The 25227-nt window shown below is 43.1% G+C and overlaps 1 protein-coding gene across 1 annotated transcript in view; it reads right to left on the bottom strand.

Annotated features, from left to right (window-relative positions):
* sspo (SCO-spondin) overlaps positions 1–25227 on the bottom strand; it is an 83995-nt gene extending 58768 nt beyond the window's left edge. The window contains 37 exon segments of the mRNA XM_069667821.1: positions 214–364; positions 487–669; positions 786–923; positions 1088–1240; positions 1971–2202; positions 2603–2700; positions 3199–3378; positions 3459–3632; positions 3746–3867; positions 4762–4876; positions 6137–6309; positions 6409–6502; positions 6916–7065; positions 7199–7308; positions 8531–8658; positions 8813–9015; positions 9172–9306; positions 9419–9675; positions 9755–9849; positions 11340–11550; positions 12766–13018; positions 14621–14786; positions 14879–15097; positions 15299–15471; positions 15783–15936; positions 16042–16183; positions 16297–16549; positions 17407–17563; positions 18138–18263; positions 18401–18486; positions 18706–18864; positions 20558–20660; positions 20881–21104; positions 21235–21405; positions 21554–21636; positions 22891–23100; positions 25175–25227. Of these exon segments, the coding sequence (XP_069523922.1) occupies positions 214–364; positions 487–669; positions 786–923; positions 1088–1240; positions 1971–2202; positions 2603–2700; positions 3199–3378; positions 3459–3632; positions 3746–3867; positions 4762–4876; positions 6137–6309; positions 6409–6502; positions 6916–7065; positions 7199–7308; positions 8531–8658; positions 8813–9015; positions 9172–9306; positions 9419–9675; positions 9755–9849; positions 11340–11550; positions 12766–13018; positions 14621–14786; positions 14879–15097; positions 15299–15471; positions 15783–15936; positions 16042–16183; positions 16297–16549; positions 17407–17563; positions 18138–18263; positions 18401–18486; positions 18706–18864; positions 20558–20660; positions 20881–21104; positions 21235–21405; positions 21554–21636; positions 22891–23100; positions 25175–25227 (5834 nt within the window).

Raw genomic sequence — 25227 nt, 5'->3', positions numbered from 1 at the left:
ATGGACGACATGACAGGTCCCTAAAAGTGAAGCCAAAACATTTTGAGCGCCCCCTGCTGATTGGCTGCAGTACAGCTCATAAAGCCCGCTTCCTCCTTCTTATCATGCGCAACTCAAGATCAGTGTCATCCATCTTTATGTACAGTCATTTGGTAGAACAAACAGTTAAAATCCCTAACCCTTAAACATTCGCATAAGGAGATGGCTACGTACCGTCGTGCTTTCCTGTAAATTCCTCGGCACGTCCTCCCGTCTCCGTGCTTGATGGGGTTGTTTGGGCTGCGGAACGACCACTGGACACTCTGAACACCACAGGGCCCCAAACACTCTCCCCACTCCGTCCACGATGACCAGCCACAGTGCACTGCAGAGTTACAAAGCTGGCTGAGTATGATGGCTCAGACTTAAAGGCAGATATCCAGTATGTGGGTAAAATAATCTCTGGATTTGAATTCTATCTTAAAATGAATGACTAAGCAGACTCACCAGAACAGTCTGGGTTAGGCTGGCATCTCTGTGGCCTTCCCCTCTCACAAATACAAATCTCACAGTCCACCTTCATCTGCTGGCTCGGCCAGTAGCGCACACCTGCCACCTCACACACACACTCCTCAGGTAACACACACTGTTGCATGTGGTTCATCACCTGTCCCTCCGCACACCAACAACCTGAAGTAAGAGACAAATTCATTCTCTTGTGAAGCTTGTGGAAAAACTTTTCAAAATGGCAAGAAGCAAAAGTTTGTTTTAGAGTCCAGTAAGATATATTTCAGTTTCAGCCTTACCTGAGGAGCAGGGTGCTGTTGAATCACAGGTAGTCCCACTGCTGATGTGAGCACAGGAGACTGGGCAGGGAGCACAGCTGTATCTCACCAGCCCTGTGGGACAGCTGGTGTTGGCACATCCATCATCAGGACAAGGCTCTGGAAGGGAAGCAGAGCTTATTTCAAACATCCTTAATTCCCTTTAAATTTCTTGGAATTATAGCAACGTATTATTCCTCAAACTGTTCCCTGGTTAATCAATAAATTAGTTTTCTTTATTGTTTTTTTTTTCAATTTTATAATAGTTTACAGACAGCTCTTACTGATTTCCATGGTGAGGTTGGATGGTCCAGGGAGCTGGAAACAGTCTCGTCCTCCGTAGCGAGGAGGGATGCAGCCTCTGTGTCTGACCTGCACTCCACCACAACCGCCTGAACAGTTTGACCAGCTCACCCACGGTAGCCACTGACCGTCAACTGGAGGAGGGAGGAGAAACACAGCATTTTAATAACAAATACAAAGGCCTGATTGATTTTAAACTTTGCTTTAAAACTTGCTTAAAGACCAGCTCCAGTCATGTTTCAAGACATATAAAACGCTCTGCTTGAAATAATAAATTGTGTCTGATATGTTTTTTCTGCAAGATAAGTTTAATTACCTTGTAAAAATCCTCCCAAGGCCTCGTCTCCTTCCTGTTATTTAACATTCCTGAATCTGCATAGGCCCCGCCCAATATGTGCTACGTTTCTCCTTTCGTAAAATTACAGCCGAAGACAAAACACGTCTCTGCCGTCGTTTAGCGGTAACTTGTTGAAACTTAGCTGGCTTGAAATGTAGTAATTAGTATTAGTAACGTTAACGTTAGTAGTCAGTCGTGAGTTTGCAAAAATGACGACGGTTACAGCTGGCTCGCGCATCACTGAAGTGGTTGCCATAGGTTACACATAATGATATGCAGAGCGTCACCCCGTCCATTAACGGGATTGGCTCCTTAGGTTTGTGACGTCTCAAACCCTGCCAATCTGAAAACGTGTTGTTCAGCCTGTCCTTGGTACACTGCAGTTTAAAATCAGACAGGCCCAGCCATGGTGATGACTGCTTATGTTGTCACTGATATGTCTTGTAGCACATGAAGAACACCACATGGAGATGTAAACACTTGATTTTCACTGGAGGGGGTCTTTAAGTTCATGGCCACATCCTTACCAGGACAGGTGGTGTTGAAGCATTGCTGCCTCTGGTGGTCTTGTCCGTGACAGTGGCGCAGTGGGTCTCCTGGGGGACAGGTTCTCTGCCGGCTCGTGGAGCCTGTCCCACAGGAGGTGCTGCAGGGGCTCCAAGGACCCCAGGAGCTCCAGCTCCTACAGCCCTGCTCATCAGTGGGGCCTCCAAGTGGAGCTAACGAGGAATCTGGGCAGTCTGCCACACCATTACACACCTAAGTAAGAGAACAGTTAATGATCAGGGTGAGCTGAATGCTCCTGGAGGGGATTAACTCATTTTCTGCTACGTTTAATCATTTTTAATAACAGAAATTTTTATACGATTTACATATTGCATGCTGATAATGAATAACCAAGATCACTGTTAATTAGACCTTATCACCAAATCTGATTGATGTTTTGTTAATCTTTAAAGATAATAATGTCAATTAGAGAAGAACCGTAATTATAACATGAAATAATTTAACAACTAACTTAAACATCTAAAGACTGTATGGTCCTGTCCACATCCTTAAAATTACAAAAGGGCAATGGAAGACAAAAGAACGGTTATTTTCTTACCCATTTAAATCACCCCCTTTCCACTTAACACATTCAGTTTGGTCTTAGACTTACCATGTTAAAGGGGACACAGGATCCTTCCATACAGGTGAATTCAGGGCAGGTGACAGAGGTGTTCCTACTGCCAGGGGGCGCTGGTGAGACACTTTTATCTGGACAGAGCAACATTTCAAAAATATTGTTAAACAAACCAGAGTCAACAAGATATCTTATAATTACATGGGACACTGGGATGCTCAATCCACTGCCTTTAATTATATCCCTCTAACTCCTCTCTCTTTGCCTTTCTTGTGACATCTCTACATCTCTTCACTGCAACCATCCTCACTTCTATCCTCACCTCTCTCTTCTCCTTAACTCATGAGAACTCACCACACACCAACTCATCGTCGCCCCGTGGACAGTCTGGGACACCGTCGCACACTTGCGTCATGTTCACACAGGTGCGGTTGTCACATGAGAAGCTGCCTGGACATGGAGGTATCCTGGCAGAGCCTAGCAGACAGACAGAATTAATTTTCAGGGTCCATTAGATCTTTAGAAAAACCCCTACTGTCCTTTTTTTACTCTTCAGATTTCGTATAACAATAACTTACCACAGTTGTCGATACTTTCATCTGATGCATCCCTGCAGTGTGGAGTCCCATCACAGAGCTGCTGGAAGTCCACACACTGGTCCCCACTGAGGCAAGGCACCTGGCCGGGGCCACATGGGGCGCTGCACTGCTGCTCATCACTACCATCCATACAGTCAGTCTCCCCATCACAACGCCAGGCCTGAGGCACACACTGCCCACCAGTGGCACAGCTGAACTCATAGGACCTACAAGCTGGAGAAGCAGAGGTACGCATGTGTGACTGAGTGCTGTAAATATCTCCCCCTGAATCTCTAAATCTTGACTATTGTTACCTAAAGTGGGCGTAGTCGGGGTGAAAGCTGAGGGTGGTGATGTTATGACATCAGTGTAGCAGTTGGTTGTGTTCTCATCCTCTCCACCTGGACAGTCTCTTGTTCCATCACACAACTTGTTGGCGGCTACACATGTACCGTCACTACAGGCCAGCTGGTCCGGAGCACAGGTCACTGCAACACACAAACAGATCTTTTATTCATACCACACAGGATGTACTTACATTAAAGCTGAAACAATTTTATATTCATTGGATATAAGTTATGAAACAACCACTGATGTTTACCTTTACTTGGACAGACGGCTTCATCTGTTCCAGACGTGCAGTCTCTGTGTCCGTCACACACTTTGTCTGCAGGGACACACTGATCCCCAGGGCACTGAAACTCCCCTGGTGAACATAAACACCTGAAACCCGAAGCAAAACAAAAAGAAAGAACATTTTTATGTTGTAAACGGACATGAGCTAAAGAGTATCTTTCTTTTAATATTGTTAAAGCTACATTAGGCAACATTATTTCATAAAAAATGTGTTTTGAAATCATGTTGATTGCTGATCTGTGACTGTGAGCGCCCGCCCCTTTGTATTTAGTTTGTTAGGAAATTTGTCCGGTCTGAATCAAACAACCAATCAGGGTTAGCTTTCCATGTAACTAGCCAATCACAGCGTCTCTGTACAAACTAGAGTCATCCGGCTTCTATGTGACTTGTCTCAGCAGCGCAGGCACAGAGGTTGTGTCAGTCAAGAGCTATGGCAACTTGCGGTGAACTTCCTGTATCTCCTTTGAGGACAACGGCATCTACTGCTAAAGAAGCAAAAGGAAGGAAGAGCTTGGAGGAGAAAAAAGCTACAAAGAGAGCTCTAAAGAAAAAGAGGGATCAGACTAGTTGGAGTGTAAGGGGCTGAAGAGCAAAGCGAGGCAGAGGTTGCCCTGTTTCTTCTTGACAGGTAACAGTAGCTCTTACGTTAACAGCTAACGGTAGCACTAAGCTCCAACACCTAGAGGTAAAAAGGTGGTCCACACAAAGAATCATAACTATTATGATAACTTTAGTAAACAACACACCAGTTGCAAAATGCGCATGCATGTTTGGTGTAGTGGAGTAATACAGAGAGGCATAAGGTTTTTTACATTGGAATGTTGCTTAATGCCACTTTAAGATTCTGCGATATTGGCTGCATTCAGATAATGTTTGTAAAAGTGTCAAGATTTTCATTGACTCTGCAGAAGCATATTTATGAATAATCCAGTTAAACATTAACAATCCCAAATACCACAATTCAGCTGAATTTAAACACACCCTCTCTCATCACTGAGGTCCCCGCAGTCATCATGTCCATCACAGCGATGCAGGTAGAGAATGCAGCGTCCGCCAGCACACAGGAATTCTCCTTCATCACAGACCACACCACAGTCTGGACCAAAAGAAGTACAGTTTATTACATAGTCACATGCATAGTGTACTGAGAAGAAACCATTCAAGTATGCCCACATTTAATTGACTGAGTAAAATAGATTACCTTGCTCATCAGACCCATCAGCGAAGCCACAGTCCAGCCGTCCATCACACACACGGCTGGCTTGCAGACACTTTCCACTGGCACACTGAAACTCCCCTGGTGGGCACAGGGGCACGGGGGTGGCAGGTCCACAAAACTCCTCATCTGATTGGTCAGCACAGTCTGGGTGGCCATCACAACGCAGAGCCAGGTTCAAACATGGTCCACTGCAGGGTTGGGGGTCAGTTTACTTTATTCAGTTCAGGAAGACTGTTCAAATACCTGACTGAGAGTCTAAAGCCATGCTATAAACCCTGTAAGGCTTTGATGAATAGAGATCACAGTTGTTACATCTTCAGCAGCTGTGGGGCGAAGCATTTCTGTTTGTAAAGTGTATCAAATGAACATGATGATTTCTTGCTACTAACTCGACAATGACATGTTAGAATTCTGAGGAGCTAGTTTGTAACATGTAAGGAAAACTAATTTTCAAAACCTTTTCTTGTCTTAAATCCCCTCTAATCCTTTGTTTGTATGAAATCAATCAGTACCGTAAAATTTGGTATAGAAGACGCACTTTTAATCAATTTTTTCCACCAAAAGGTGGGCTGCATAAAATGCAGAGGTATTTCATTGTATTACGGTATTTTACCCAGACGATGGCACTATAATCTAGCTAAAGCTTCGTCACAGAACTGCGGCATCATGATCGCCAGTTCAGCCGCCGCCCTCACAACAATCAACCATACCGTAGGCTGAGCTCAACTACCGCACCGGTAGCTAGCAGGATTGCAAACTCGACATGCTGATGACAGATGGCAGGATGTAATTTTTTATTTTTTGAATGTGTTTCAAATGAAAATAAAAAAATAAAAAATTGAAATAACTTTTATACACGTTTTTTATAAATAAATAGCTATAGAAAACCTTTTTCCCCTCTGGGATACCCGCAAAAACAGACTGCATCTTGCGGTGCGACTTATATTCTGGATTTTATGGTATTTATAGAGGGGAATCTTCTAGAATGTGAGGAATATTCAGTGTCCATGTTTATGAGTATTTAACAAATTTCTTCAGAATCCATCATGATAAAGGTAATTTGTCTCCCTACTTAGAACTCAGAAGTGAGTTTGATTCACCTCGGCATGCTGGTACAGCGGAATTGGTCTGGAGAGCAGGTGGATGGGCAGACCTCATCTGAACCATCGCCACAGTCATCCTCGTTGTCACAAACCCACTGAGAGGGGATGCAGCGTCCCCCAGCACAGGTAAACTCTGATTCCAGACAGGGAGGGGAGGGAGGAGGGCAGGCCACGCCCTGACACTGCCACAAACCATCCTCACAGGAACTGAAGACGCAAAGGCAAAGAAACAGCAACTGATTTTTATTATTGACAAAAAAAGGTGGAATATACTTTCTGGAGTATACTTTATTCACATTGACTGACCAGTTCTGGCAGTGTTGAGTGATGATTGTTCCAGCAGGAAACATGGAGCCATCCCATTCACACGGACACTGAGTGGGAACTACACAACTGTCCCCTGAAAACAGAAACCAGAATCACTTCTCTGCTTTCCTCAGAGCTTTGCCAGATGTTACACAAGAAAGTTTGTCCTAAGCGTCATCTTTTTACTGTCAAGAGACTTTCTTTCTTAGCCATCTGGTTTGCAAATTTGGCATTTAGTCCTCAGGAAAGAAGGCAACAGTGATAGTGTGGACAAAGCAATAGAGTTAATCTGACAATATTGTGAAAATCCCATTTGTTTTGCAGATACCTTGTCATGTTTCAAGTGTTGAACTTTTGATGTGATTAAGAAGGGCCACTAAAACATGATAAAGCCAACGATCCACAGAAAGTTTAATCTCGAAATATGCCCATAAATACATGAAAATGTTCAAACAAACTCAATATCACTCTCAGTAGCTCAGGCTTAGTTTGGTAAATCTGTCTTACCATGTCGGACCATGCCAGCAGGGCAGAAGCAGCCCTCCACACAGGAGAGAGCGCCACACTGGGAGTGTGGACTTTTCTGAACACTCGGGCATGAGGGCGAGCAAGCTGGACCACAGGGATCATACACCAGGCCGTTCTCACACTGCAGAGCTGAAGGGAATGAGAGGAACAAAAAGACAAATTAAAAAAGACATCATTCCAGGACACAAAACAAGTGTTACAGTAAGACAGGAACAAAATGTTAAAGGTGTAGACGAGTGTGCATTGTGTCTCTCTGACATACGACAGAGCTCCTGGGACCTCCAGCGGATGTAGACTCCTCTGCGGTTACACTCTTCAGCATAGGCAGCAATGGCTGTACAGAGACACTCACAGTCCCCACCTGAGTCACAGCTGAAACACACACAAACAGTACAATATTAAGGATTGTACTGCAGCCAGTGTGTCTTTTTCTCAGTTAGTGGCTGTAAATCACGAAGGACAACAAACACTGATAAAATACAAGGAGTAGAGGAATCTAGGTTTGAATCTTAATGTAGTTTTCAAAACTCAGGGATTGGTAATCTTTTCTGTACTAGGATATGCATTTGAAATATTTCTTCCACATTTTAAGGCCATATACAGATACATTTTCGAAGAGAGGTCATGAGATTATAGCAAAATATTTTCCATCAGCTTACAATCTTAGGGGAGAATTCACTAAGAATGAATTGAGGGGGCTGATAACACCATAAATTACGCATCATGTGCCCCTGCTATCTGCTCCGTCTCAAGATCCGATTCACAAAGTAAATTACACTGATGATATTCAAGCGCAAACACGCCCATAAAGTTTTGGTGATCCGTGCAGTTTGCTCTTGTTTTGTGTCTGATTGTGGAGAGAAGCTGTCTGCACCTCCACTCTCTCAGCCATTAGTTGAGTGCATACTGATGGATCTCAACCCCACGTACAGATCGATGATGAGCATGAAGAGGAGGGGGTAGCTCTTTTAACAGTTTATTGTAAAGTCCAGACTCAACAGGTGTTCACTAGTTTCACTGTCTGTAACGCAGCTCCATGTTATTAAACGAGCACACAACAGCAGCTTGTCCATATAGTAATCCATGTGATGTCCACGGCTCCGTCTCCACACGTGTGGACAAAGTGTGCCCTTGTGCATGGGTTGAGCCTCGTACAGCCCCCGACTGATTGGTCTCCCGCTTATAATAATAATGACAAACTATTTACAGACAATTAATTTTTTTGATCACACAAAAGGTGGAATTGTCGTCATGATCACTGGAAACTCAAAGCGTGACAGCCCTCCTTCAGTTACCACTAGCTCTCTGCAGCGCAAACGGCTCCAGAGCACAGAGACACTGTTTGCGCTGCAGCGCACTTTGGGATGCTTTCAACCCCCTGCGTGTGCTTTGAGGATGAGGCAGTCTTTTTGTATCATTTGCACAGGTTTAGCGGGTGCAAGGCTGCGCAATCCTTCAGTGAATTCCTCCCTTACTCCTCATATATGTGTTTATTCTCATATGGGAAACAATTACAAAATCCTGGAAGGGCATTTCTTCTTAGTGACACATTTTTTGCATGGATCAGAAGAAATCAGTATTGATTAGTACTCACCCACAAGCATCAAAGACACACCAGTCATAATACTGTTGGAAGGGCACCTCAGGGTGGCACCGAGAGAAGAGCTCCTGAGTCAAGATGCCACACCTTTTCCTGGCCCAGGTCACCCTGTGGGAGTTCAGCTGAACAAGACAAAGAGAGAGAAATTAGTTTGCTTATGCATGTAAGTGTATGAAAATGACATATTTGCCATCATAACCTGTGTAATGTCAACGTCTTAAAAGTCTAGTGTTGCTGCAGGTTCTTGTATGAAGGTACATGTGTCTGTAAACTCACAGCACAAGGGTCTCGGAGATCCTGGTCTGCCACGTCAGGGCAGGAGGGGCTGACCTTCCAGGAGTTTCCAAACAGTTCGGGTGTAGACTCCACAATGTCCTGCCGTGTGGTGAAATCATTCTCTGTGTCGCCATCAAAGTTACCACACAGGCCCCCGACCCGACCCCGGAGGTGGGCCGCCAGACGCACGTACACACGCATACCTGGAGATGACACGTGGAACAAAAACATTACCACTGACATCCTGTATTTACAGCCCCAGACATAAGCAATGCATGAAGATTTCTTTGCAGTAAATTTCGACAATATTGAGAGAATATTTAAGACTCTAGAAGTTTAGGTTGGTGTGCGTGTCCTACCTCCATCCCAGAGCAGAGTGACCCCCAGTTTGGAGGACAGAGAGACAAACAGTCCGACTCTTTCCAAAGTCAGACCACTGCCACTGTAAGACTTTGGAAGACTAACTGGCATCCCATTTACTGTCACAGCTTTACCTGAAGGACAGAGACAAGACAGATTTCCTCATGCAGCTACTCACTCCAGCATAGGTGCCTATGGATCCAAATTTCCTTTAATCTTTGCTCTTCGTAACAGAAGCCCTCCTACCTCTCAGCAGATGTATGACGGTATTTCCCAGGCTGAGGGTGACCGATTTTGTACAGGTGACCCCGGTGCTCCCGCAGGGCACATTCTCTGCCATGACACTAAACAAACCACTGGTCTCCCTCGCCAGCACGTACTGACAGTCGCCCAGGAAAGAGTAGCAGCGCCCGTCGAATGTCACATAGTGTGGGTCACCCGTTGCCAAGCACACTCCGGCACAGGCGGACTGGCTGCAGTGCCAGCGGCGCTCCTTACACACGCTGCAGGAATTAATGAGGTTTAGTGAAGATGATTAAATGTTAAAAGGATGTGATGCAATGATACAACTGTATATATTACCATGTGTTGCAGTCCTTAGTGATGGTATCATTGGTGTAGTATAGTCGACCATTATGGTGGCATGGGCACTCCTCTGGTAGAACACAGTTATCACCCTTAAGTAAACACAAGTCATAGTAATTTATTCAACCATATAGGGTCATAACATCAGATAAATATAATCTGTTTCCACCTTATTAATCACCAAAACTTTAGCCATTGAATTGTCTTGTCTGTTGTGTTTTCCGATATATTTAATGGCTAAAGGTGAGGCATAGTCTCTCATAGTTTGAACTAACACACATTTCAATCCTCAACAAATCTGTCTGCTTGGATGCAAGATAATGTTAGTCATCAAGCTTTTTTACACCTCTGTTATAACAAAAAGAAAAAAAGTATTTTCTTTTAACTATCTAATATGTGGCAGACTAGAGGAACAGACAGTAGATTCAGGATAACTCATTTAAACCTGTCAGTTAGCCCAAGCTAGCTGAAGGAAAATGCTAGCCAAGCTACACCAAAAGTAAAACATCTAAAACACACCCGTCAGTTATCTGTCCCGTTACTCAACAATAGCATTCTAACACTTGGCATTCTATATATTAAAGACATATTCTAACAACTGAAAATTAAATGATATGCTAACAGTTATCTCAAATACTTTGGAAGTCACTCATACAGATGAATGAGAATTATACTGTTTAGCATTATCATGTTTCATGTCAGCCTCAGAAACTTTAGCATACTTGTTTTGGATTTTACAGCCATCACAACTGAACTATTTTGATTGAGTCTCACTGGTCTATTAACTTTGTTTGGTTTACAGTCGGAGCAGGTAGCTGTTGTCAGAGAAAAGGCTCAGACAAATCAACTGTAGCATACCTAGCTTACCTTTGTATCATTAGCGTAACAATGTCAAATTGACGAAGTTAGCAACTAGCTAGCGGGTGAATATAGCATTTAGCGCATTAAGCAAAAAAATGAGCCTAATATAATAATCATATAATAATATATTTATGAATATTAAAACTCCCACAGGTATTAAGGAGACCAAAATGAAGCTATAACTCGAGTTAATATTAAATGCTGAAATTAGCCCTGAAGGAACCCAAATGTATGCTAACATTAGCCTGCTCTGTCTGATGCATTAACAGTTAAATGAGAAACTTTTCCAACAGCCTGTCTTAATATTAACCTTATATTGTGATAGTAATTTAGTATGTTGGCTTTAAGCACCTCTGTTTGCAAAAAAATAAAAAGAACTAAAAAAATAATACATGTTTAATTAAATGGCATACATTACCTCAAGTTTTTCATGGAATATATTTGGACAGGTAATATCCGGAAACCACAGGTGGAGCTGGTTTAATTAATTAACAGTTGCTGCATTCTATTTAGCTTTACAAGATGCAGGGTTTCTGGCATTTTGCATGTTGGCTCACTGTTTGCTGAGCAATAAAGCTACAATGGAACGGTGCCATTATTAAGGATGTTATCTACACCTGTGCTTTGCCTGCAATAAATGGCCAAATGTCTCCTATGAAAAAAAAAGATTATATAGACATGTATTATCCCTGCAGAAAACTACATTTGAGTTTTCACCCACAAGTAGAACGGTTCCTTGGGGACACACACAGCCAGACAGGGGCTCTCTGCAGCTGGACTGTGCAACACTGGACCCCTGCTGTTGGCCCGGAGGGTCTAGGCTGGAGCAGGTGAGGAGGCAGGAACGTGGGGAGTAGATCAGAGAGCCTGGACACCGGTTCACCTCTTCACAGCGCTCCTGAGTGCAGTTAAACCGTCCCTGCTGACACACACTGTGCAGGGCAGAAGAGAGTGAGCAGAATCAGAACTAAGATCTGAGATGATGGACAAATTAAAGCTTATTTACAGTTTTTTATTGATGATTAAGTTTCTGCAAAAATGAAGCTTTGCATTGAATTACCAGTGTAAAAGTGCATTGGAGCATGATACTAACCATATGCTGTCTCAAGAGATTTCACAACAACAAAAGTTTCAATTTACAGCTGCTAAACACATAGCTGAACAATGTAATCAAGCATCAACAAAATGTGCTACTCAAGGTGAATGAAAATACTGTGCATCATTATATCAGTGTAATGATTATCCCATTGTAATTTCCTATTTCCTTATAGCACTTAACCAGGTCAATGGTGCGTGCTAGTACACATCTCAGCAGTTGGAACACAATAAAAACGAGTCCAGCACAAATGGGATAATGCACAGACACAGAAGAGACATACATGTATGATAAAATGAGAGATAAACAAATTAATCAGTAGCTTTCTACTATGACTGCTCTGACTCAGACCAGACAATCACTGTGTTTGTGTAGTGAAGAGAAGCAATGAAATCAACCTATCCTGGAGCAGGGAGCAGGAACATAGGGTGATTTCATCAGAGCTCTTGCACCACCAGAGACTCACTGGGGATAACTTGCTCTCCTTTTCAGTTTGCAGTTTCAGTCATTATACGACAAATTACACTGTGTGAAAAATACTATATTGTAGCTGCATGTAATCTGTGCTCTACTGAGACGGGACAAAACATGCCCTCTGATTCTTTATCACAACTACCACATGATAACAGCAGCCATTACAGAGACAGTCTCTGGTTTTATGATGTGCTGTAAAAAAAATCATGTCTGCAATTAGGTCAGTAAGAGCTTGTGCTAAGTTAACCTCTGCCATGATGTTTCATTTTGACAGGTTTAGTATGTCTGCTTTACTTTGTTAATATTTAGCCAAAGTGAAGTGAGTCAAAGAGTGTTTGTGAAATGAGCTTAACTTTACAAATAGAACTAGAAAGCTTTCAAATATGGTTTGGTTATACTTTTTATTTCTACTTTCTACTTCTCTAATATTTAATATTTAATCGTAAAAAGTAGATTGGTATCAAAACCTGATACAATTCATATATTTAAACGTAAGTGTACAGTCTAAGTCCAAAGGTGAGGCAGAAATATCGCAGGACGTCAGGAAAAGTCAGAGAGTACTTGATTTACAACATACCAGGTGTTACAGTTGTTCTTAATTGCAGCGCCAGACTGGTACGTCTTGTCTCCTTGCACACACGGGCACATAGCGATGGGAACACATTGGCCCTGGTGGTCCTGCACTAGGCCTGGTGGGCACTGGCAACCTGGAACACATGTCCTCAGACCCATTCCGCCCCCACCCTCATCGCAGCTCCAGCCCTCTGAACATGAGCCCCCACAGGCACGTCCGCACTCCTGGTACACCTGACCCCCTGAACACTGGACCGCTGGGAAGAAAGGAGATGTGGAAATTAGTACAAGTTGCAAGTAGTGTTTAAAAGGTCTGAAGCTGAAGGACACTATGCTCTGTCAATGTGATTTTGTCTTTCAAGTGCTGCGGCCATTGTTGAAACTGATAAACAACATCTACACCTCCTTATGCTTTAAGCCCAAGGAAGGAAGGAGATGAAGATAAAATCCTTTAAGTCCAGTTGAAGTCACAATTAAGTAATCTTATAGTTTAATTGTAATATCAAAGTCTGATTTGGGTCCAGGTCACGTGACCCCAAACCTGAGGAAAACGCAAAAGAATGTAGCCTCTTTATGAAGCCAATGTGGACATGCAAAAAACATGCATTCTTTCTTATAGCCAGCAGGGGGCGAGTACACTGGTTTAAAAAGGTCCATTTGTATGTAGGCGAACCAAAAAGTGATCCTATTTGTCAGTTGATTTATTACCTTAGTAAACATTTTCTTAATGAATGTTTGGCCTCAATCATATGAGTTACGTCTTCTTCAATACAGCATCAGGTTCATTTTGTAAATCACGTCCCATTTAGAGCAATCTCAGATCCCATGGGCTATAGTCTGATGACAATATAGCCCTGGGGACAACGGTGAACATGCCGGCGTGTAGCCAGCGTTTAGCATAAACGACTTCCAGTCAAGACTTCCTTTTCCGCGTGCTGCATTGTTTACAGAAAAAGAAACCATTTTCCTTGTGAGTGAACGGGTCTTACCTTCGCCGAAATTTCAACATCATGATGCAGATTAGTAAAAAGTAAAAATGAAGCTTTGTCTGGTCTGTCCTCAAGAGGAGAAAAAAAAGTACTTTTAAAATGCTCATTTGTTGAATGGAGGTCGGATCCATCATTTCTGATGCATTCGAGGAAGTCAGGAAATCTGAACGCTGAACAGCTTTCGTGACACAGCGTCAAGGGAATTTACCTCAAGTTGAATTTTAGATCTAGAATGGATTGTTAGCTGTTAGCATGCAGATGTTTGTTTACAGACTTTAATAAGAAGGTATATCGTTGTCAGATGATCGCAGATAGGAGCCGGGATGTCATTACTGCGCATTATGTTCATCCTGCTTTTGCTCTCCACACCCACTGTTTTTCCTGCATACGCCGCAGCCTGCAGAACACTTGCCATCTCTAACATCCACGTCCCTGTCTACAGATTACAGAGATTACAGTGATTATATTTAGAGTAAAACTGACAATAAAGCAGTATCTGCTTTGGGATGCGGCTACCTGTGATTAACAAGTCACTACCAAGGCCACCTTTCAACCAAGATATGGGCAGCGCAATTCCTATCTGTTGCACAAATGTTGTCAACTCTGGCTTCTATAGGCTTCTAAACGGTAGTGCACAAGTCCAGCTGTTTCTTGTCCTTGTTGAACCGTGGACCGATCATAATACCCTAAATGATGTCCAAGATCTCCAAAGGACAAATGAATACTTATGAAATGAATTCAATATTGACCAGCAAATGACAAATCTGTAGTCACACTATTACTTTGTTCATAAGGATGCACTTCATTTTACCATTGTAACCTGTAATGGACAACCTCAAACACCAGTCAAACAATGGCCTTCCTACTTACGGCAGAAGGTCTTGTTTCGCCACTGGATGGCGACCCCCTCCTGAGCGCAGTGTCGCGTGTAGGCAGTGAGGATGTTGCAGTGACAGGCCCTCTGTGGAACGCAGCCACAAACCTCTGACAGACATAGACGATAATATGGCTCCCTCTCTACCACGTCATGACACACCTGCAAAATCAGAGAGGGAGATGCATGTGTGACTAAAAGCAATAAACCCCCTCCTAATACAGGCAGATTTAACACCAGTCCATGCAAACTACCTGAAAGGTGGGGCTGTGTATGACGGAGCACAGTGTCTCTGCGTGTTGTCTCCTCTGGTTGTAGGTGGTGCAGGGGTCCAGTGGAGCTCCTCTGGGTAGAGCACAGCGCTCTGTTGTGAATTTCCCCGCAAAGGACAACACGCTGCTCTCCACGTCTCCTTCTGGGGTGGTGAAGTCATCATGCTGGTTCCAGGTCAGCGTTCCACACAGGCCCCGCACCTTGAATACAGCAGTCACACATCTTAGCTGCATTGGTGGTTGAAATTTAGAGCCATTTTGCAATGCAACCACACACCTTTAAATATGAAGTATTTAAATGTGTACAGAATGTTTGGAAAGCAAAAATGCAAGTTTCAAATTGCAAGCTCTGGACTTAAAATTGGCCACAAGTGATTAAACAAATGAGGAAGTGAAAGTCACCTTATTTGCAAATCCAGGTTGCAGGGTGATAAGGGCCAACGGTCCGTCTAGGTGCCACAGCAGCTGGGCTCCAAAAGTCTGAATGAGGAGAAATGAAGAGGAGGCTCTACGAACAACCAGGTCCCCCGTCACCACCGGTAACGACTCCCTCTGACCGTTTAACGTCACTGTACCTGGAAGTAACAACACCAACTGTAAGCAATCAAAAGGCAGTGAATACATTGAAGAAGATTAATTCTCACGGTGAAAGGATAGTTTAGCAAGAGATACCAAGGCCCTGTTTACACGTAATATTAACATGCTTCCTGGGCGATCCAATCACAAATGGATAGCATTCTTTTAGCATTGTGTTCGTTAACGTTTCCTGGCCCTCATGGAAGGACCACCAGTGTCTCACCTGTCATTCTTGCCTGATTTAATATGTCTCTACTGTGTCTTGTGAAACGTTTTGGATTTTAATATTAATAAGTAATAGCTAACTCACCAGTGTCTGTGATGGTGACTGTGGTGCGGAGTGCTGTGACTGACATCTCCTTCAGACAACCCAAGCCTCCTCCTCCTCCACCTCCTCCTCCTCCTCCTCCTGCTGTACACTCCCCACTGCGCACACTCACCACCAGCTTCCTATCAACAAAGTCCTGAACACACACAGAACATTAGCACCAAGTGGCTGCCACATACACACTCAAATGCATCCCATAGTGTATGTAAATGTGTGCATGGTTGCATATTATGTGTCTCACCTCTACAGCAGTGAAGGGACAATCTCCTCCCTGTAGTGAATACCTCTTTTTGTCAAAGGTGGTCACCTGTAGCGCCCCCATTAGGCTGCACTGGGCTGCACACTTCTCCCCTGTACACTGCCACTGGCCTGCTCTGCACACACTGGGAGGTGATCAAGTGTTCAATGCAGGATGAAGGGGAAGAATGGATAGGGTTGAAACAATTATATAGACGGCAAAGAGACTTCAGATACACGAAAAACAGTTTGCCCGTACCAGGTATTGCATCTCTGCTGTATCCTGTCCCCTGACTTGTAAGTGTGTCTGCGATGGAAACAAGGACAATCGTCTCTCTTTAGACATTTTCCCTGGTGAACGTAGAGGCCTGGAGGACACTCGCAACCCCCCACACACTCCTCCCTGCACTGACCCATGCCTGCTGCAGGCCCAGGAGGCTGGGGAGACGTGCAGCTGGGGGGACAGGAGGACACACAGTCTGAAAACACCTGACCTCTGGGACAGACACGACCTGGAAAGACAAAGAAGAATTTTTGCTTGTTTATAGCATAGCATGTTTTCTGCTTACAGTTTATTAAAGAAGAAGATTCTCTTATTTTCCTCTCATTAACTTTAAAGGGCCAATTCAGCAATTTTCAACCTTAGTCCTATCACACTATAATGGAGAGCTAATGCCATTATGGTAGGAAAAAAATTTCGCTCTGTGCCTTTGGAGGACTCTATCTGCTTCTCCAATGGGCCCTGGAAAACCCCCAACCAGACTACATAAAACTAGTTATCTGGCGGAGGTCAGGGAGCTTGCTAAACTACACTTCCTCAATCTAGGAAGCCCTCCTCCGATGTCATGTCTCGTTCAAAATCGTCAGGTTTGAAATGTAGACTGCAGACCTGAAGTTTTTCTAGACGATCCACCATTATATTCTCGTCGTATTTCGGATTCTGTACCGCTCTGAGCCATTGCCTGTAGCGAAACTGTAGTATTTCACTCCAGCGTCTCTCACTGGGCCGTTCCTTTCAGAGGGAGGGGGCACAATGCACGCTGGGTGTTGTAGGAATGTAGAATTGGAGAAACCACAAGCTGTTTGTACAGCTTTCTCCACAGCTATGGCGCCAATTTCAAATACTATTGCTTCTATCGATTACAGAAAACTCCATCTTTGGCTGACAGTGGCTTTTTCCAGGGGAGAACTGCTCCTTTAAGGCAGTTGAACTGCATTTTACCATACCCTGTAATTGCACTTGTGACCACAGTGCTGCAAAGGCTAGCTTTGGAGTTAGACATATATCTTATATGAGCAAAGGATAGATTGTCTAATTAAGGCCCAAACCCTATCCTCAGTCAAGAGGAATTCCAAATCATGCATTTACCGCATAGAGTGGCTGTCCTCCACATTATGATGACGTGTTGCTGGGCACACTCTCGGGCATAGCTGGCCAGGTTGTCACACACCGCTGAGTCCCTCTCTTTGGGTGGCAGGCTGCAGTACAGGTAGAGACAGGTATCTATGTACGCTGCTGGGTCCACCTGAAAGACACAAAGACACAAGCTTGTCATGTCTTTGTTATTTGTTTGCAACCACTTAGAGTCTGCAAAATCAGAGATGTACACATCCTGCACAGAGTGGCTGCAATCTACAGAGATGCACAGAACTGATTGTGCAGGCTTACTTAAAGGGAATCAGTGTATGGATAAATAAAACACGTGCAGGTACCAGAGAAATGCATGTTTAAGAAAACAAACATGAAAATTAAGCACGAGAATATCTTATCATTTAAATAATGAGTTCACCATTAAGAAGTGATAAACAAAGCTAGCATTATAAGCAAGAGATAAATAAGCATATCTTGATCTGCAAATTATTAACTAGGACTTTATTACACTCATCCAATAAATCTAACCCATTTTTTCGACTTGCTCTCACGACTGACACCTGATTAATGATTTACTCTGAGAAACATTATGACTCACGGCTCATTACAGGCATGGCTTTGAAAGGAATTAAATTAAAGCACCTCTTTCCATCCATCAAGTGAAACAAAAAAGTTTGTAATACATCGGTTGAGACATGTGACTGTGATGCATATAAGGGGTGTCCGACCCGGAGGTGGCAGTGTGTGAAGGGGTCTTCCAGCAGTCGATGACACACAGATTCTGCTTTTCTGCGTAGGTTGGTGTCTCTGGAGACATCGCAGCTGTGCCCGAGCTCAGCCGCATCGCTGCAGCCCTGAGGGAAGAATGAGACACAGAGAGAATGAATTATAGATATATAATTATAGAGGGTGTTTCTCATGTTTGCACTTAGCAAAGAAAAAATTAATGTATAAACCAAAAAACTATTGTGCTGCCAAAAACGAACAATACTTCATTCTGCTGGTCAGGAACTTTCCATGAGTTGCCGAAGCTGGCGGCGTACTGGGACACAGTTCCACCCATTGTGGTGAAATCATCTATGGCACAAGCACACAAACAGGTTACTAATGCATTGCACAGGTGTGCAAGCAATTGACATGAAAACAGCGAGAGTTAGCTTTAAGTTATAATAACATCAAATGTGGAACAAATAAGTGTAGGTCACGGACAGTAAAACACAACCCGTACAATAAACATACTGTATACCTGACTACAAGGTGACTCTGAGTGTGTGCGTGTATTTGCACTTTCCTCACCATCAGCGTTGTTGTTGTAGACTCCACAGAGCCCCCTGGTGGCAGCAAGGTGCTCAGCGGTCACTGTCAGGTAAACGGTGTTGGTCAGGTCAAACTTCAGTCTCACTCCGAGGCCGCTCTCCACGAACACAAAGTCTCCGAGCCAATGAACACTCACTCCTGTAAGAGGTAAAGAAAGACCGTGCCAGTTTATTTGATCAACATTTCATCCAATTACTTAGTGGATTTAAAGTCAAGAGAATCTGGAGATAATATGAGATTCAGCAGATAATAAAGTACACGTGCACCAGTAATTCTCTTCTTTATTTAAATACATAAAAACATAATGTATTTTACATTTAGTTTTTTTTTTTTACAAGTAGTTTAAACATTTTCTTATGTTTCTTATTTGTCATATTTTCATAATATCTCATGTATTGACCAACTGACGGGCCTCTATGCAGTGTTAATTTCATTAACGAAAATAATGACAAAAAATGTCCGTCAACAATTTTCCACAACGAAGACAAGATGTTGACGAGCTAAAAATAGATTGTTGATGATAAAAACTCTCACGACACGTATGTTTAGTTTTCGTTAACGAGACAAGACAGGACTAAAATGTTAGTGGTGGGCTGTCGGACATTTAAAATGCATATTTTCCCCCACTCTGCGTCTAATCTGTCTGTCAAAGTACAAGCAATGCATTCCTGTAGCTGGGTAACAGGTATCACGAAGGTGGTCGTTAAGTTTCTCTGTGTCACTCAGGCTTTCTGCTTCAGGCTCTGTGCGCGCTCACAGAACAAGGGGCGTTTTATACGTCATTCGATGCTTCTTCCGCACAAAAACGAACGATCATCAGCTGTCAAACTGTTTGAATGAGAAGCGATGATGAAAAGTAATCTTTAGATGCTGTGTCCTCCTCGTTCTTTTACTGTTTGGATGATCTGCTGAAATTCAAAGTCTTAATTTTACCTGAAGCAAACGGGTAAAAACGAGAAGAGGGAGACTGGAGCGGATCTCACGAGAGGAAACATTTTGACTAAAAGTACTAAAACATGACGACTTTTTATTGACTAACACTGGACACAGGCCCGATCAGACAGAGCTTTAGCAGCTGGGGGCGGCTTTTTTGTCACTGTTTTCAATGAGAGGGACGCTTTTGCGCGCTGCTTTTGCGTTGCAGAGCGCCTGGCGTTCAACTCAAAACAGAAAAGCACCCGACGTCATGGGCGTTTTTTCTCATTGTCCAATCGGATGAAAGGAGAGGCAGACCCTCTGTCAGTTTAAAGTATAATGGTTAGGTTAATGACAACTAATGATTCGGTGGTTGCCTTAACAACAGTTAAATAAAGGTGCAGCGAGCTGCTCTTTTTTTAGCCGTGGGTTTCAACCTCGCGTTTTACAGCCTGCATCATCTTATTTAGTGTTTTATTATTTTATTCTAGTTTATTTTCATGGATAACCTTTTAATGTTTTACTGTCTTATTTATGTTTTTGCTATTTTGAGTCTTAACATTTTAATCGTACCTCCAGTGTTTCCTCATTATGAATTCCTGGTAGCGTTTCTTCAGTTTCGTCAGTTTCGTCAGTTCCTGTTTTTATTGAGCTCTCTGTTCACAACATGTTTTTATTTAGCCTTGTGCCTGTATTGGGGGGTGGGGATGCTGATTGTTTTTTATTTTGATTGAATTTATTTTCTGTCTTTGTGAAGCACTTTGTGCTACATTTTAGATGAAAAGTGCTATTCAAATAAAGTGTGATTGACTGACTCATTGAATGAAAGAGCAGAAGGGGGATTTTCTCTTATTTTAAAGTCTTATATTGCCCAGTTAACAAAGACGAGATAGAATAAGAGAGACCTTTACTTTACCATTTTGAAAGAGTGGCTCTCCATTTGGAACCGGGAGGTTGTTCAGCGTTAAGTTCCTGTGATGAATGGAAACTAAATCTAGACCCAGCATCATTCTCAAAGCCTGAGAGCAGAGAGCCAAAGACATGTTAACATAAACACACATACACATACAGAACAGCAGACATTTGAATAATCGCAAAGCCAGAGGGCAAACTATTTTCATTAGTACCCAGCTAAGGTCCACTATTATTATTATTATTATTATTACTATTGTTTATTTAGATTATCTACCACTACATGATTTGGGGTAAGAAAAGTCTGAAAACTGCCATATTGCTCACCTTACTGCAGTGTCCTCTCCCATCACAGACTGTACTGATGTAGACCGCCCAGGTGCCATCAGTAGACGAGGCCAGCAGGTAAGTGCAGCTGCCCTGGAAATGGAAGTGCTTCCTGTCAAAAGTGCGATAGTGGGCTCCACCCCAGGACATGCAGGTGGCCGAGCTCTGAGGCACCCTGACACTGCCCAGCAGACCCCCACGCACCAGAGGGGACGACTGGGAGTCTGCATTGGAGAGAGAGGAGAATAATTCATCAGTCATAGTAGTAGTGTCACAAATTACTGCTAATATACCATCAGAATACTGTATGTGTATATTGTGTGTAAGTGCATATGTGTGTGCATGTTCTCTGACCAGGAAGAAGGGTGTAGGTGCAAGACAGGCAGGTCTGGTCGGAGGCATTCCTCCAGCTCAGGCCCCAAATACTGCTGCAGCACTGCTCCATGGGCATCAGGGAGGAGTTATGGACTCCAGGGAACTCCTCACAACTCCACGTAGAGAAACACTGACCACGCACACCCACACCTGGGAGGAAGATGGCAAAGACGTAAAGAGAAAAAGGATAGAGAAAGGCAAAGGTGTTTTTCCCTTCCTTATGCGTTGTCTCATTTCACTTGCAAAATAAGCATGATGCGTGCATACAGATACAGATTTGTTGGTGTTTTGTCCTCACCCTCAGAGCAGCGTGGTCCTCCCCAGCCCTCACAACAAGCCTTCACTGTCTTGTTCACTGTCTGCTTCTCCATCTCTGGAGGTCTGAGATCAACAGACACATCAGGTAAACTGTTTAAAAAGCTTGACGGGGTACCTACTACAGATTCAACGTTCTACATCAATTTTACAGCAAAAAGCACATATGTACCCCATGTGACCAAACATATCTTTAAAATATGTTCCATCAGACATTGTTTTGAGAAATGTCTCACTTTTATAAATGTAGTAACTCATGTTCTGCTTTCCTTGTCGATGTATTTCACCAGGAGAGAGTCAAACACAAATATGTTCTCTCTCGCTCATACCCACCTCTGCACTAGTGCCTTTACCAACATTCACTACATTCCTACCAAGACAAATTAAGAGTTTTATTAGGCTTTTTATCTTATCTTTATATAAAAGAATGCTCTTTCAATATTAGCACAGGATCTATTGATATCACATAACATTTTGTAATGCTCTCCCTTTCAAACGCTGCACTTGCGCACACTTAGTTTCCACGTGTGCATAGTCTTCCTCTACCCCTGCTCAAACCTTATGCTTGCACTGTGACCTATTGTTGCTTTGAACATGTGAGTGCAACCAGAAAAAAACAGAAACAAGCAGAAACAGTGTCACAGAGTGTGTGTTTTTTGTTTTAATTTCACAGTTTTTAGTGTGAGTGAGGAGTGCTTGGTGTGTTTGTTTTCAACTCCCCCTTGCTATCGCTCTCTTTCACTCTCCACACACCTGCTCTGGATCTCCAGTCAGCACTCCTGCCAGCCATCAAGCAATCACCACCTCCTACAAGAACCCTGCACTGACAGTCTTTGTTGTGCCAAGTCCAGCTCAAGTTTAGCCATTTTGTGTGCCTGAATTTCTCATCTGTTTGTTCGCCTGCCTGCAGCCTTACTTGCACCTGTTTTCCATGTCTCCAGGACCACCATTCTGCCAGCCTGCTGAGCCACTTCCCAAGCTCACCTGTCAGCCAACCACCTCCCGGATCAGTCCATCTCTCCCCAGCCCAGGATCCCCACCAGCATCCCCGTCACTATCCCCTGCACTTCTTTTCAAATAAATCACCTTTGAAACCTTACCTGTGGTCGTTCTGCATCTGGGCTCAGCCTTAACTCGTGACAAAGAGGGGCTATTTGAGTGTGAAGGCAGGGTTTTTAAGGAGAAAGCATTTAAACATCCAATAAGGTTGTAATGCTTTTAAACTCTGAGGAAAACTCTGAGTGATTCTGCATTCCTCTTGTGATCAATAAAGACATTTGAGACTGAGAGACAGGTATAATTGCTTAACTTTTCACTTACTTGTACATGAAACAGGATGCCTTTGGTCCCTGCTGTTTGTAGTACAGTGCGATGCCATCATCGCCCCCGTGCTTGACGCGCATCCTGTCCACATCCAGCCTCCAGCCCTCTGTGTTGTACTGATACACCTCAGAACAGCTCACTTCCAGCTGCAGCCGCGGGGACAGGACCCGCTCCACTCTCTCCTGCACCGTGTGTTCACACCAGTGTCTGGAGAAGAAAACACGGATTTAATTACCTCTCTCGAGTAAACTTTCGTGAGGAAAGATCAAGGCTATGAATTCCAAGGTCGAGAAGGAAACTTCTAGCCTCGACTTGCATAAAGACCGTCATTATAAAACACATTCAGGAGACAGCAACAGACAAAGTTAGTAAGCATTGTGCAAGTGCATGGTAAATACTTAAACAGTATACTTAAAAGAAGCCACGACTACAATGTTCTTATTCACTGTAATGGCATGCAACTGTTAAGTTCCTTACTAATAAACAGAAATAACCTTAGTTAAGGTTTATGAATCAAATTGATTATTCTCTTTCTCTAGACACATTCCCACTTCTTTAAAACCATGAACTGCTATTCTCTCCAACACATTCGCTCTGACTTTCTGTGGCTCCCACATACATACCGTCTATTCAGACTATAGTACGTACTGGGCTGCCCATAAAAATAACCTACTTTGCATGCACCAGCGCACAGAAGGTTTTGAGGCGAAACCATGTTAAGGATTAAAATGTTATGTGAGTATAACAACGTTATAAGATTACGATATATTTACGATATGTTTAAAGGTTACATGCTAACTTTTTAACATGCTGACATGCTAACAAAATGGAGTTGACTGGCTCCAACCAGGAATGAAAATAATAAAATATTAACCCTGATATCAAGTCAGGTAAAGCAATATTCTCCTGATTTAAGGGAAAGTGCTGGTGTAGCAGGAAGTCAGGGACACATTCACAAATAATGAAAAACAGTGTTTATCCCAGGTATAAAATAAAACACATCTTTATAGTGTCCATGTTTCTGCCACATTACAACTCAGAGCTTAAAACACACTGAATTTGGAAGAAATTCAAACTTTGACCCTCTTGTCCATTGTCCCAAATTTCAATGTTAATGGAAAAATTAGGCAAAGTAGCAAAATACTTTGCACAACTATTTCATAAGACAGGTGCATCGGGGAGGAAAAAGTCCATCAAAAATGCAAGCAAACTCCAGCACACTGTCTCTACCTATAACTTGTAGGGATACATTTATTGGCTTGCAATGTTTCAATACCAGACCTTCCCTGCTTTCCTGATGAAGGTCTACTACCGAAACATGGCAAGCTAATAAATGTGTTTTTGCAAAGGTAGACAGTGTACAGGAGTCTGATGGAAAAATAATTGCCTTGAAGATTCAAAACGCCATTCACAGAGCTCACAAGAGATGCATATGGCAGCTCAGTCAATGTGACAGTGTGGGTTAGAACAGCCAAATATGCATGCTGGCTTGAACACAGTAAAATGCCACCACATGTGGTTGAACATCCTGGTACTTTTGGCAGACCACATTTGACTTACATGTATTATTTTATTCTAGCATAGTCAGAAGTATGGCGGCATATGAATTTGAACCCAGGCTCTTTCTTCTCCCTTCTGCCCTGCAATAACCCCTGACCTTGCACCCACCTGCTCACCTTTCCAACTCTTTCATCAGCCCTGCAGCCAGAAGTTTCCTGTCTGTGTACCAGAGTTCACCTGTCTGCCTACCTTGTTTCTTTTTGTTTACCTGTATCAGATCTTACCTGTCTGCCTTCATCTACGTGCCTGTCATCTCACACCTTAACCTCAATTTAGAATAAATCCCTGAACTATACCACTACACTGTCTGCGTATCTGCCCATTGCCTGAGTCCTGATAAGGAGATTAGCACTATAATATGGCCTATTTGCTTCCACAGCTCATTACCAGCATGCACTCCAGTCTATAAAGTTCATTCAATCCAGAGCACTTAACCACTTTGCCTTACAAATCTGGTGTGAGTTTAGGACTTTAAAAATATATCTACATTAGTTCTAATGAAACAGAGTAGGTCAGTGAGTTGCTGTGCTTGGAGAAACTTTATTTTAATACAAATGTACTGAAATGCAAGCTAAAGTAACGGTGCTGTTTACACACTGTTAAAACTGTCTTCACTTTTCATCTCTCTCATTTAATCTCTCCAGTCTTCCTTGTGTCGACCCGAGTATACAGTCTATAAAATGTGTTTAATCCTTCATTGATCGGTGTGAATCTTACTCACCCTGTTCCCATCACTGTGTGCAGTCCAAGCAGAATCAGTAGCAGTGTCTCCAT

The sequence above is a fragment of the Semicossyphus pulcher genome, unplaced genomic scaffold (genome assembly GCF_022749685.1).
Source record: "Semicossyphus pulcher isolate SPU_LCO1_2020_fin unplaced genomic scaffold, fSemPul1.0.p SCAF_18, whole genome shotgun sequence".
Taxonomy (NCBI): Eukaryota; Metazoa; Chordata; class Actinopteri; order Labriformes; family Labridae; genus Semicossyphus; species Semicossyphus pulcher.
Note: the sequence above shows the minus strand (reverse complement) of the source record. Positions and strands in the feature narration are given on the sequence as shown.